Source organism: Ruditapes philippinarum, unplaced genomic scaffold, assembly GCF_026571515.1.
Source record: "Ruditapes philippinarum isolate M1 unplaced genomic scaffold, ASM2657151v2 ctg281_1_1_1_1, whole genome shotgun sequence".
NCBI lineage: Eukaryota > Metazoa > Mollusca > Bivalvia > Venerida > Veneridae > Ruditapes > Ruditapes philippinarum.
Genome location: NW_026851635.1, coordinates 245,541 through 261,124, shown reverse-complemented (window position 1 = coordinate 261,124; position 15,584 = coordinate 245,541). Strand labels below are relative to the sequence as shown.

The following is a 15,584-nucleotide window of genomic DNA, read 5'->3' as shown; positions in this document are numbered from 1 at the left end:
AAGACACATTTCTAGGGTAAAACATATTGAACAATAATTTAAAATACTAACCTCAGGGTAGTTATAGGGGTACATTTTTTTTTTCGTCATTTCGATACATTTGAACTTCATATAATGCAACTGTTTTTATGTAAAATATGTTGTTGTTTTTTTTTCAAAACCATTAAATATGAGAAAAAATTCAAAAAAACATGGTTTTCTAAATATGTATCATTTTACTTTCTATATAATTTTATGTAAAGATCTGATCTAGTACAGTTATTTTTTTATTCAAGTTTGCTTTAATTAAAAACAGCTGCAGACAATATGTACAAAAATACATACAATGTACATGACTTACTCGTAATTTAAAGAAATTTGAAGGTATATCCCTCTGTATTGAACATATCATTTATAATTGAAGATAGTTGTTTTATTTACATGCATTGTTATTTTATAAATCAGTTGTATATTCTGTATATTTTTATAAATGAATATAAGTAAATCGTCTTTGAGTTTTTTATGCTAAGGGGAGTAAATCTTGTCAACGAAGAAATATTTTTTTACATAAATTGTCTCCCTTTAGGTATTGTCTTGCATCCCCCCTACCCCCTTACGCAGGGGGTTTTCCCTTTTTTGGTTTCGTACTTTAGCCCATTTGAGTGTACCCCAAAAAAACCCACTGCAAAGATTTTTGCCCTGAAAAAATTCAGGAAGTTTACCTCCAAAATTCAATCTTGAAAAATCCTCAATTCAATCTTGAAAAATCCTCAAATAATCTGCATGTCCGTAAACATTTTATCAGTTACACTGGCGACAGTGTCTTCTTGCGGCTGTGACTACTTCACAACCCTATAGGATTGCGTCACTGAAATATCACGCCCTAGCATGTTTTAGCGATACCCCCATTTTTAGTGAAATTATTCGGGGAAATTTCCCCGTACGACTGAGGCTTTTGAGACATTTAAAATTTTTAAAACTTTTTGATGCTCTTTGGGAAAAAACCAAAGGGGCCCGAACCCTTTTCTCCCCCAATCGAGAAAAAACAGACCCCTATAGTGCAACAAAAATTTATTCCTTTTTGTAAAAAATCTAATTTTTAAAATGGGCCCGGGGTTCACGATTTTTTGCTTCAAAATCAAAAGTGAAATGTTCGGGGTTTATGAATTTGCGCCTAACTTTTGTGATGGGCCCCTTATTTTTCAAAGACACAACAAACAAAACTGTATTATAAAGAAAGTTTCCATGGTCGTGACATCTATCATGATACATTACATAAAAAGAAAAATGCGCAAAATTTGGGACAATACGGTATAGAGTTATACCCATTTTTTTTTTTAAAAAATTTAAACGTCGATGCTTTAAACGATCTCCTATTCCCCCAATTTGGGGTTTAACCCCAAAATTGCCCCTGGGCATTTTAAAAGTAATCAAGATTAGTATCGCACTGCTTCACTAAGCGAGTGATGTATTCATCAACAAGTTTCACAAAAAAATTTATTTTTCTCGGGTTTAAAAGGCAATATTTCTGGGGCCAGATGCTCAACCGTAAGGGTATACCCCCGGGCGCCCCTGCTTTCCCAAAAAAATTTGAAAAAGCATGGGTTTGTTTGGTTGTTTAATTTTTTTTTGGGACCTCGATTATAAGAGAAGTATTTTTCTAAAAACCCTACCCTAAATAAACATTAGTGTAAATGGGCTTAATGCGTTCTTTTCCCTTCTTTTTTTGAAACATACAAAAAAGCGGGGTCCATCAATTCCCTTTAAAAATTTTAAGAGCATATAAAATTAAGAAGGTAAGGGGAAAGCACTGAAACTACAGTACCCTCCAATTTGCTCGATCAATAGGTAAGGAAAAAGGTTCGATTCCTGAACGGTGCAGGTTCCTTTCGTTGCGATTGATCATGAAGTCCTTTCTGCGCTCATTCGCACTGTACCTCAATATGCTCTGGCATATACAGAGAAGTTACCCAGTTCTATGGGAAAGTGAAGGCCACTAGTACTAATGGCACTGGTTAACTGCCTGTCTAGGAACGATGCGCCGCTCTTGTGAGTTCAAAGTGACTTATATATATCCGAAGGGTAAACTATCGCCACCACCACAATCACCAGCTAGGGTGCAGGATATATAAATTTATCATATATATTGTTCGTGTATACGGCGTTTTTAAGACTTTCTTCCTTAAATTCCTGTCCTGTACCGTTTCAACTACTTATTGATTAAAAAAGTACAGGTGTTATAAATTTGTTGACAGTTTTGGTAAAATGGTTTTGATTATCTGTATATATATGTATTTATCTGTCAGATAGTATACATTAAAAGCGGTACAGCGTTTAATAGATATTTACCTTAACAGTGAATTCCACGTGACATGCTATTAAACCAATGAGCGATGTGTATTGGTTGACCTGCTCTAAGGTAGGCCTACCTAACTCAATTGAATGGCAGTAGTAGTTTAACGTTAAGATAGTGTGGTGGAGAACCGTGTTTATGGCGGATTATTGCCAATATAGTGCCTTAAAATTTGTTAAATAGTTGTTAATTACTCGATTTAGTTGAATTTACTTAACTTTGGATTTAATCTGTTAATATTGCTGTAAATTCCTGGTGTGCAAAGAGTGTATTCGATGTATTATTTGGAATAAGTGTTCAAAATGATGGAATTAGAGCCAATCATTCCTCAACATAATCAAAGTGTCCCTCAGGTGAGTTAATTAACGTGTATATTAAATGATGAGAAAGGTAGATTATATGGTCCATTAAAATTGTTAGACGTTTAACGTTATCACTATTTTACAGGTGTGTTTTGATATCTATTTTTGACAGTATCAGACATCATAATGTCATTACGTTACACATTTTCTGCATTGTATCACGATTAATTAGCCTTTTGATTAAAACTCGATATCAACAAATATAGCAATGGTCTAATTAGGGACCCCTGTGGAACTCATTTAGGTCACGGGCACCTGTAGAAACGGAAGTATACTTTCAACTTATACAATGCGCGTGCGTAAAGTGACGTCAATTTCAATTGCGCTGAATCACATTGGAGACAGACGGAAATAGTAAACTGAGGCGAAACTTATGAGAATATAACTTATTTAAAGGAATTAAATAAACTTTTTAATAACGAAATGCAAAATAGACATGTTTTAATTATAGACTGCTCACTGAGTGGCCCATTCGGGCTGTAATACTCTGAAAGAGTGTTCCAGAACATTGCCAGCGTTTACCGTTGTGTTACTATTTTTAGATTTAAGTTAATCGAAGGGCAGGTAACTCCCAGAACACGTGATTTGTAAACAAAGACTTTGTTTGGACTTTCTATTCTAACCACAAAACATGTTGAAACAATATTTTACTGACGGACTTGTACAGATAGCTATATTGTTGAGTATTCTTAGGACAGATTTAAACAGTCTGAACAGGGAGTATGTGAATTATCCAGAAGTGCAAGAAATTATTCTTGGACAGACTGCTGCTTATACCCATACTAATTTCCACATTGACACTATCAACAATAGACTTGGTTCACCTGAAATTTACAGGAAAAATATTGACACTGAACATTTATTTAGTTCATCTATATACAGAGAAATACGTTCATTCCGTCCAAGAAGAAATGAGGATCTCAATGTACCAACATTCTTGCTGGTGTCTGGAACACCAGGTCCTGTAATTCATTCGCAAGATACGTCTGATCAAAATGAGAATGAGGATGAAAACAATAACAACATCCAATCAGAGCTGACTTTGTCATCTGAAGATCTTGAACTAGAAGCGGAAAACTTGTTAAACACTTTGGAAGAAACAATAGGTGCCATATCGCCAAACTTCAATCTTCAAAATATACAAGGCACAGATCCTACTAGTGAGGTATAAGCATATGTCAACACATTCAGGGTCTGCATTTTAAGCATTATGGATTATGGAGGAACATACCCTCATTTAAATTTTATATACATGTTATATTTTAAACAGTAATAATTTTAATCAAGGGAAATTGATGTTACAAATATTTTAGGCTTGCACTAGCATGGCTGTTTGTATAGGTTAAAGTTTATTTTTTGTTGCACTAGCATGGCTGTTTGTATAGGTTAAAGTTATTTGTTGGTTTTTACAAAATTAAATTGGTCAGGCACGGCACAGCCCCATGACCTATTTAATTTTGTAAATACATACTTATGAATTTTAACCAGCTTAGTGTTATTATTTTTATAAACAGTTGATTTACAAGACTGATTCACAGTTTGCTGATTTACCAAAGTAGGAAGTATGTTATGCTGCAATCCTATTGGACAAAAAATAATTTTCAAACTTAGTCATGGGCTTGGCAATTGTAAAGATTTAGATGTGGTAGTATACATGTACAGCATAAGCAACAGATATTTTGCTCTTTCAAATAACTTTTTTTTTTAATGACAATTGATAATGTATTAACTGTGATTTACTTAGTGCCAGTCTTTCAACTTCTAATCAAGTCAGTATGGTCAGTAGGTTTAAGATATAATTATGCTGCCACTCATATGTTTAAGTTAAAAAAATACCTTTTTATGTTTGGTTAGTACTATCAAGTTTGTATGTATGTTTTGTTATATATATATTAAATTTAATGAGCTAGTTTGTTTATGAAATATATATATGTAACTCAGTATTGGTGCTTTTTGGAAGGTTTTTATATTGTTTTTTTGTGATTAAGGAACATTTATATGACCACAAATATCAAGGAACTTATATTTTTAAGTATGAAAATGATTACAAGTGTAGTACTGTAAAGAGGAATTTAAGGATAAAGTCCCTGCCTGGCCCGATGTTTATAGATATTGAGATAATTAATTTAATACAAAAAAAAGTGTAGAATAGTGTTCAGAACTTACCACTATTTTGGGGTGAAGACTTGTTAGCTGATAGCTCAGTAAGTAGAATTGCAGAATGGTGTTACGAGGGTACGGAGTTTAAGTCCCGCTCAGGCTGCACACCCTGTGACATGTGTTTAATAAATTACAATAGAATAAAAAAAAAATCTGAACATGATAAACTTCTTTGATATGATACAAACCATTTCTATTTTATCATACAATATACAATATAACATGTATATTAACTTAAGCGCATCTTAATTACTATTCTGCTTAGTGCATTTATTTTGTTTTAATGCAGTACCATTATAAGATATAAGCATTACATTATGACTTCATGCCAAGCAGCAATTTATTTTAACATTTTTTTCTGGTTTCTATGTGGGTTGTGTTCACAGACGTCTGGACTTGATGTGTTTGCAAAATTTGCAAACTCAAAATAAAATACTCCAGTTTGAGAGAACTGAGAGTGAAACTGATAAACTGTTATTTTCACAGTTGTTGACCTAATTGTAACTTACTTCAATGTTACTATATTTTTTTTTTCACAAGAAAAATCTTTAGTGGTGTATTGTAAGACAGAAATTGTTAAACTGTAATATTTACAGTAGTGGACTTTAGTGTAGAATAGTACATGTAGATATCAATTTGCTGTTATGGTATAATTAAAAATACCTTTAATCCTTAAGTAATCAGAAAAGTAAATTGTTAGATCAAAGTTGGAAACCAAGTTATAACAACAAGTTGAAGAGTTTATTGTTAGCTCACCTGCCACAAAGTGACAGGGTGAGCTTTTGTGATCGCTTTTTGTCCGGCGTCCGTCGTCCGTCCGTTGTCCGTAAACTTTTACTTTAAATGACATCTCCTCATAAACCACAAGGCCAATTTCATCCAAACTTCACAGGAATGTTCCTTTGGTGGTCACCTTTAAAAATTGTTCAAAGAATTTAATTCCATGCAGAACTCTGGTTGCCATGGCAACCGAAAGAAAAAACTTTAAATATCTTCTTTAAAAAAACCATAAGAGCTAGAGCTTAGATATTGGGCATGAAACATCTTCTAGTGAGTGTCTTCCAAGTTTGTTCAAATAAAAGCCCTGGGGTCAAAATTGGCCCCGCCCCGGGGGGTCATTGATTTTCCCTATATGCATATAGTAAAAACTTAAAAAATCTTCTTTTAAAGAACTCAAAGAGCTATGGCTAAGATATTGAGCATCAAACATGTTCTAATAGGTGTCTACCAAGTTTGTTCAAAGAAAAGCCCTGGGGTCAAAATTGGCCCCGCCCCAGGGGGTCATTGATTTTCCCTATATGCATATAGTAAAAACTTAAAAAATCTTCTTTTAAAGAACCAAAAGAGTTAGAGCTAAGATATTTAGCATTAAACATGTTCTAATAAGTGTCTACCAAGTTTGTTCAAATAAAAGCCCTTGGGTCAAAATTGACCCCGCCCCGGGGGGTCATTGATTTTCCCTATATATGCATATAGTAAAAACTTAAAAAATCTTCTTTTAAAGAACTCAAAGAGCTATGGTTAAGATATTTAGCATCAAACATGTTCTAATAGGTGTCTACCAAGTTTGTTCAAATAAAAGCCCTGGGGTGAAAATTGGCCCCGCCCCGGGGGTCATTGATTTTCCTTATATGTGTATAGCAAAAACTTAAAAAATCTTTTTTGAAAAAACCCAAATAGCTAGAGTTAAGATATTAAGCATGAAACATCTTTTAGTGAGTGTCTACAAAGTTTGTTCAAATAAAAGACCTGGGGTCAAAATTGGCCCCGCCCCGGGGTCATTGATTTTCCTTATATATGTATAGCAAAAACTTAAAATCTTCTTTGAAAAAACCCAAATAGCTAGAGTTTAGATATTAAGCATGAGACATATTCAAGTAAGTGTCTACAAAGTTTGTTCAAATAAAAACCCTGGGGTCATAACTGGCCCGGCCCCAGGGGTGTCATTGTTTTTAACTATATGTGTATAGTAAAAACTTAAAAAAAATCTTCTTTTAAATAGCCCAATGAGCTAGAGCTTAGATGTTAAGCATGAAACATCTTCTTATGGGTGTCTACCAAGTTTGTGCAAATAAAAGCCCTTTGGTTAAATTGGCCCTGCAACGTTGGGGGGGGGGTTTGGGGGGCCTATATACAGGTGAGCGACCTCAGGGCCATCATGGCCCTCTTGTTTTTTTTATTGTCATAGTTTTATAATATATTATTATTATGATAATGCTGTAAACAAATGACCAAGTTTTTTTATATAGATAAGTCTGAAAGTCATGATCGTGATATGTATCGAATTGCAACATAAGAATCGCAATATACATTGCATTTCATCAAAATATGCAATACATATCGTGAATTGCAGTGTTTGGAAAAACAAGTATCGTGATATGTATCGTAACAGAAAAAAATGGCAATGCACAGCCCTACAAGTTTGCTTGTTTGGCCCGAGGTCCAAGCACCTGAAAACAATGAAAACCCACCTGGTTCTTTCCTTGAACAAGAAATTTTATGCTGTTTGCTCACAATACTGCTAAAATAAATCTAACGGCAATAAGAAACCAAACTACATATTATATACAGTTAATTATTATACATATAATATTTTAAAGGCAGAGCATAGCAAATTGGCCACATCATATTTTGTACATCAACAATACTAGTCAGATGGTATAAAAAATTGTTAGATCTAGTCAAAAGATTTGCCACTGAAGCCGGTCAAATCTCCGTTGAAAGTAAAGATGAAAACCTGAAAAAACAGTAGCTCTGTCACCAAGTATATTTCATTAATCATATCTAGACACTGAATGTATCTCTTAGAAAGATGTTCTGTTAGATTGACTTCATGAACTATGTCGTGTATGATGTTGAAAGGTATCATTAAAATGTTGTTCTAAATACAATGAACACATTCATAAGGCAATGATTGTGTAAAATAGCATTTAAATTTATATCTATTAAAAAAAGGTCCTGGAATAGTCCTCAAATTTTCAAGATGTAAAGAGTAGGAACACAGTTTATAATGGAATTAAGAACTCACATTAAGACAGTATAATTTTGGGGTACAATGTACTTATTAAATTACAGCAGATATTTTTAGTACTAACTATATTATATAATTATGAGAAATAAGATTTATGTGAATACATTTAAATATTTGTGCAGTCATTGAATTTAGCACTGGCCCGTGGCCAGTGAAAAATAGTTCGGGCCAGTGAAAATTTCAAGAAAATTTAGTTAAATATATCTATAGTAGAATAAATTCAAAACTGGAATTCGGACTAGTTAGTTAATTCAATATCTTTAATTCATTGACTGTTTGTGTTACTGTCTACTGATCTGACATGATTGCTTTTTTTCACAATAGGAGAACTAGTTACAGAATTATTATTAAAGGAAATTTTTAAAGTAAAACAAAATTATAAGGAACACAGGGGGCTCCTTGAGATTTTGAGGGACATTTTAAAAATTTCTTATGCGCATGAAGTATATGTATTTGATCTATTTTGAATTTTTGCTTGAATTTCTAATATAATAATCAGTAATTGTTTAAGTATGGTGCAAATACAAATTAGAGATTAATATTTCTAATATATTCCACATACCAGTATACATTCCTTTAGATACATGTATATACAACCTGGATTGACTAAAATCAGATTATTAAAGTCATTTTTGTTTTAAGATTTGCAATGTCGTTTGGAAAACTTCAGTATTCCTATGATATGATATTGTTAAAACTCAAGATTTTTTGTGTAGGTCTAGCTCAATTTTTTACCAGTTTTAGGATTTTTTGAAGAACTGCTAATACTGGAACTTGTTTTATGTTAAGGGTGTTACCTTTACTACATTTAGAAGGGGTCATATTATTTTAAGGTTAATATTCTTAATTAATGGTTCTGATAATTTACATTACAATTTGTTTTCCTGGTACACATGGTTGAATGTATTTCTGACCAGTTTGTAATTTTTCATATGTGATGAATAACTGAAATTTTTCAATTTTTCAACACTTTTGAGAATCTTTCAAGTAAGGATACAACATGATTTTACCCTTTATATATTTTATAATAATATCTCCTTAGATAAAGCTTTATACATAGTAACAGTTTTCATTTGAATTGAAAAGATACATTTTTATATGAATTTATATGAAGTATAATAAATTATCAAGTACTCAAGGATTTTTTTTTCAAATTAGGAGGAAGTATTTATCATACCATATTATGTAATATCTGAAACAACATTGAATTATTCTTGAATCTTCTCATCTTATTTTCCTTTTGCAAAAATACGTTCAGAATGTAGATTTCCTCCTAAACCAATTTCAATACAAATTAATTTAAATTTTCGGATTTCAATTTAAATTGGAATTTTGTCAATAGAGTTTCCAGCTGTGTTTAATCTGTTACTTTATAATGCGAGATATGTACTTTAAGATTTAAATCTTCACACATGTTTAAAACTCTTATAACATTGTTGTACATTTTGTTCTTTCAAACTCTGTTTTAGCCTTATTTTGACCTGATATTGTAAACGGTTAATAGTAATAATCTATCAGTAATCCTATGTTAGTACCCCACATGTTTTCACATACTTTAACAAATATTGTTGATAAGTTTTTATTTCGGGTAGTTCAATTTATTTTTCGCTTGCGGCTATACTTTTATTTAAGCGCTTTGCGAAAACTTGTTTGTATATAAGATACTATTTCAGTTTTAACCGAACAATGGGCCTTTGTACAAAACTTTGTATAACCAAGCACACCCTTCCCTTGTGACCTAATACAAAAATTGAACATCGACCTATGTAAATGTGAAATTGCGATACATACAAAGTTGCCGAGGCATGACGCGGGGTGTAATGAATCATTTCTTCTTGAGAAAAGTAATCTTACAGTCTGTCGCTACATCAGGTTAATGTGGCCTTGTGGGCTTTCAGTTTTCGGGTAGAGTTTGATAACAATCTTGTAGTTTCAAGTTTCAAGTGAGATAAATTGATTGTTATTTGAAGGTCTGGGTGACTCCTCCTAAACTGAAATATTGTAGACATATTTAAAGAAATAAATTGGGGAAAAGTTTTCTTCAGTATAGAATTTAATATCTTTTGAAGTTTAAAATTGGCTTGTTTTTTTTTTTTTTGAGCATATATAGTCTAATCTATAAAGTAAATCTTTTGATGTATGACGGCTATTGGTTCTTTTATATTTTAGCAGTTCTTTAAAGCTAAAAAAATGCTATTATTAACAAACAAAAGTACTGGCATGCAAGTAGTTCCCATACAAAATCAGTACCTGTTTTTATACAACATTGATCTTTACCCATGTCATTCCCATTTTACAGATGCATTAAGTTACATGTAAATGGACATCATCTGAAAGCATTTTGGAGTTTCCAAGAGCTGAAATTAGAATATTTGTGTGTAACAATCAATTGTCAGTGAGTAAGCGTATTTGAACTGAAAAGTAACTGTGATTTTTGTATGGGAACTACTCTCATGGCAGCATAAAAGCAATTTGAAATAAGAAAAGTAGAAAAATGAATTTTCCGTTTTGCCTACAAATTGATATAGTTCAAGACTGTACATTCATATCATTGTCATACATGTAGCTACAGTTTATTAGAGCTTCAGGAGATCACATGTAAATTTGTAATCGCAACCAACACTTGATGCAAAAGCGGCATAACTAGTTATATTAAAGGGGCAGATACAGTGGTTTTGTATGGAGATAATCATATCAATAAATTGCCTTGTCACTGGTCATTTAGTTCATAAAACAAGGTTGACCAGTAATAATTTGTCCATAAACATCAATACCAGGTGTGTGAAACACTATTTATTAATTAGCCAATTTACATTCATGTACAACACAAATGTACCTTTATTAAAAGGATATTCACCATGAAAAACTTATATAATTATAACTTATAATATTTTGCTTAATATTTTTCAGTCTTATGCTTGAACATATAAATTTATGGTTTTTTTTAGCTCACTCGGTGAATACATATGTATTTACTTTTTATGAAAAAAATATTATCAATGTAGAAGTAGATATTTATTTTTTCATCTATTCTGTGATATGATTTTTTGAATTTAATAGAAAGAAGTCTGGCCAAAACACCATGATGCTCATCAAAATCTGTATCTTTTTCAATTACAGTGATATGATCAGATAAAAATAATATGTACATATATATAGCACTATCAAACTATCAAAATCTGTAGATATTGAAATACAATTTGTAACGCAAAAAAAATGTACTGGTCAGGAAATTGCCTTTAATTTGCTCTGAAAATATAAATGATTCTATTGAATAAACACATGTTATCATAATGAAGTACTATTCTTTAAACCATATTTTTGTTATTCAGCAACTTACATGTGATGCTTAGTGAAACATTTTGGTTATATAAATTTTTTTTATTTTTTTTTGAGTTCAATTTTGTAGTAGGCTTTAAGCTTACAGATACAAGTTCCTGGAACCAACCAGTACTAGTGTCTTGCTCAATGAAACAACGACTTGCCCCTGAAAGGGTTTGAACCCATGCTGCCAGCGATTACTTGATTACTAGTTTGACGCATTAAGCACTCGGTCATGCTGCCATGAAACCTTTTGTTGCATTAGGCCATTTATTTTAAGATTTCCAACTGTTGACTATTATGATTTATCATTATAGATATTTGGAAGACTTCTCATCCTTCAAAACTTTGATTTGATTTAATTTAATCACATTTCCCCTTAATTCCACAAGATTGGTCATTTTGATTCATTGTCATAGAATTTGTGTGTATTTTATATTATATATATCTGTATTCAAATTGAAAAGATTTCACTCTGAACTCAGTATATAAGTACTGATATAATTAATATATATGATTAATTAATCACATTACAGAATTATGAGTTTGATATATTTTCTGATTTTAGGATCTGGATCTAATTGAGGTGTTATGGAGGCAGGACATCGACCTTGGTGTAGGGAAGGAAGTGTTTGATCCTAACCTGAGACGTGAATTAGAACGAGAACGAGAAATAGAGCTGCAGAAAGAGAGACAAAAGGTAAATTATTTAAAGTTTACAAAGAAATTTATCAAAGAAAACATGTATATAAGATGGTGTTAAGAATAGCTGTAATCCGAAACATAGGAAATGTGAGATTTTCCAAGTTAATCACCTGGTACAAACAAACTAACCGTTAATTTCACAGTGCACAAACGTTCACAACAGATACACTTAGTTTTGAAGCTGTAACTGTTGAAGATTTTTGTACCCCCAGATTAACTGGGAAAACCCAAAATATTTTTTATTCAGGGGCAAGTCTATTTATAAATAAATTAAATAATTTTCTAAGTAAGTGGGTAAGTGACTTAGACTATCTCTTATCACTTCTTTTTCTTCATTTAATTGACAATAGACATAGCATTTTGAACACTTTTTTTGATAGCGTGAATCTTAAGACTATAAAAATTCATTTAAAACAAAGCAAGCATTGTTTTGATATCTTAAATTGTTAATGGTTTGTATATGAGACAGTATACATTTAAATTGTAAGATACTCTAATCAATGTTTGAATAGATTATTGGCAGAGATTTATGTCTGCATGGGGTAGGATCCATATCTCTCCTCTTCTAAGATCAATTCATTATGTCATGTGATATATCTAAATACATGACATCAAATGCAAATATGATATGACAAACATGTTTTAGATATTATTATTATTTTATAGTCTTCAATTTATGTGCCTTGTGTTTGATATATATTTGCTTATAATTGTACAGGCTTAAATTTGCTATGCTTTTATGTGATATACATAGTATAATTAAAAACAGTTTAAAGTTCCACATATTAAATGATTGTTTTGTAAAGGAGAAGGTCCTATGTATAGAGCTATAATAAGATTGTAATGTTTTAACTAGAGTGTAATTGATAAAAGATCAAATGTTGATCATTTAAAATGTTGCTCAGTCTTCAGTGAACTTGTATACAAGAAAGCTCCAAGGGGTTTTCCTTTTGTAAAATTAGAAATAATGTGGGCTCTATGAACTTGTAATAGTTTTTGGCAAATCAGCCTTTTGCATGTTCTTTCTTTCCCCATGCAGTATTTTTTAACAGGACCAGTATTTACACAAGGACACCAACACGTTTGTTTTCAATATCCTGTCACATGACTATCTGTATTTTAAATGTATTTAGAGAATTGTCATTGTAAAATGTACATAATACCGTAACTAACGACAGTAACTGTTATACAAGTACCTTTAGAGCTCGAGAGAAAAGCAACAACATAAAAATATGAATCTGTACTAAAATTCAGATACTATAAATTCAATTTAATGACTTGCTGTAAACTGAGATGCAGAGGCATGGTTATGCATTACGAAATTTGAGTTTTTTATATCTCCTTAAAATTTTCTTCTGCTTGTCTTACTTCATCTGCATGTCTGATTTATATTTCTCCCAGAGTTTGTAATCAGCCTTATTGTTCTTTAAGTCTTCAGGAAAACATATTGAATTTCCCATTTTAATTTCTCTGATGGAAAACCTGGAAATTTCTTTGTAATACCATCCTGCAGTGAAGTCCATAACAGATAAATAATACAAAAAAATATCAATCCATTTAGCTTTGTGCCTAAGGCAGCTTTTGTATATGGTACTGTCATTTAAATAAGTATTTGAAATATGTGTGGAAAATATTGAATTAGACACAGATTTCAAAGCAGTGAAACTTGAGCTTGATGCAATTTCCATGTTTATTAAATACCATCTGGTCTTAGGTGTTGGATGAATGTATAGACTGCAGGGTTATCAATATTACTTGATATGCTATAACTTATTGTAAATTGGAGATTTTCTAGGACTTGTCAACATTAAGCTCTTTCATACTGTCTCTGTTACATGTAATTGGTTACATATTAAAAGAAGACTGTTTGGTTTGTTAGGAAAATTGATCAAGAAAGTTTTCTTAATACAGCTTTTGAAGTCGCCATTGAGGTTACTTTGAAACTTTATTGTCAATCAGAACTGTTGTTATCCTCTCCAAATATTGGTACACAAACAAAAGGGAAATGTCAGCTTACAGGATACAAATCCTTTCACCATGTACAAATATGTTTTACAATTTTTCAATGGTTTTAAACTAATGTTGCAGTAATTTTTCTTTGCTTCTGGAAATATATTTGTAAATTGGGACTTTAATAATATTTCAAGAGTCACCATCATGATTCCTGGTTGCCATGTGTAGTGACTGGATATAAGAACTATTAAATGCAAAATGTCTAAGTCTTCTGTTTAACATCTGTCTGCCCATCTGTTTTAATGTATGTCTGTCCATCTGTCTGGTCTATAACTTTGTTATTTGTGACTGTATTTCTAAATATTAATAATTTTTCTTCAGTATGCATGAAGCACATTGAGACATTATGTAACATGCAAGGGCAATACTGTCATTTTTAGATGGGTTTTAAAATAACTTGGTGTAAATGTGTTGGGCATGATGATTATGTCTGCCCAGCTCAAAAATCGGGTCTACAGCTCAAGGTGACATTAATTGTGTACATGAATAATCAAAGTCATAATATGATTGTGATGTATGAGAACAAGTTTAATGGTCAAGGTCATAATTGAAAGGTCCATTCTCATATAAGTACATTTTTGGTTATGGCTGGTTAGAAATAGCCAGGACATTTAGAAGACTTGTGACCCCCCAGATGCCAGTAGACACTTGAAAAGGTGAAGGTAATAACACTCCTAGTTGTGTCTGATTATATCTTAGTCATTCATTCAGGGATGCATTTTTGCTGGGAATATTAGAAAGTGTTTCTTTATTCTTCTTTGCAAACAAATATAATTTGTTTTTATTGTCTGGCCTACCTACTGGTGTACAAAATGCATATGAAAATCCATCTGTTTATTACATTTATTTTCTTGATAATTTACCATTTTAACAGATGATACTTTTATTTGTATGATTGATCTCTGGATGTAATTACTGTAAAATTTGCGGTGAATAATTGATGAAAACTCTAAAACTTTAATGTTGACAGGTTGTTTTATGGGACAATAATGAAAAAAATTGCATGAATTGTTAATGATTTAAGCACAGTAAGTCATTGTTTATTTAAGCATGACATTTAAGTTGACAGAATGGGAATCTGATGGCCTTTGGACCTGTTGTGTTTGTAAAATATCTAGTTAAAGTATATTGTATTTTTCTATGGAAATATGAAAAAGAAGTATGGGAAAATAATGAAACTGTAAAAATAATGTTACATGTATTTTAGAAAATTTCTCTTGTATTCAAGTTAAACATTCTCCAGACACTTGTTTTGTGTTTCATGACTGATATTTTCATCTACTGCTGTAATTATTCTATACAAATCTACACTTGCTAAATAATGTCTTTTTATTGCACAAAGATAATAATAAGGTAGCAAAAAAAGAAGAGAAGCAATCAATATAAAATTTGGAAGTAAACCTGTAGTGAGTCACCCCATTTTTAGTGCAAACTGATAAATTATATTCATGCTAAAAACAAGACAGGGAAAATTTCCCCCTAACAAAAAGCCACTTGTTTTCAGTCTCATGTAACATAAATTTGATACAATACTATAACCACTGTTAATATAGTATGTCAAGTCTAGGGCAGTTTAGACTTGATGTAAGACGACTATAACTGGTAGGTATAACCAATTTTTGCAACAAGCTTGATATATAAAATAATATATATTAAACTT

General features: G+C 31.6%; 1 protein-coding gene across 2 annotated transcripts in view; it reads left to right on the top strand.

Moving 5' to 3' along the window:
• The first annotated feature begins 2,410 nt into the window (after nucleotides 1-2,410).
• LOC132726151 (endoplasmic reticulum membrane sensor NFE2L1-like) overlaps nucleotides 2,411-15,584 on the top strand; it is a 30,642-nt gene continuing 17,468 nt past the window's right edge. Inside the window, exons 1-2 of one of the 2 annotated variants that reach the window (XM_060711523.1) lie at nucleotides 2,411-2,685; nucleotides 11,775-11,906. In XM_060711523.1, coding sequence (XP_060567506.1) covers nucleotides 2,635-2,685; nucleotides 11,775-11,906 — 183 coding nt within the window. In that variant the 5' untranslated portion in view covers nucleotides 2,411-2,634. Of the gene's footprint in view, nucleotides 2,686-3,008; nucleotides 3,860-11,774; nucleotides 11,907-15,584 lie in introns of those variants that run through there. The other variant, XM_060711454.1, reaches the window with a different exon arrangement.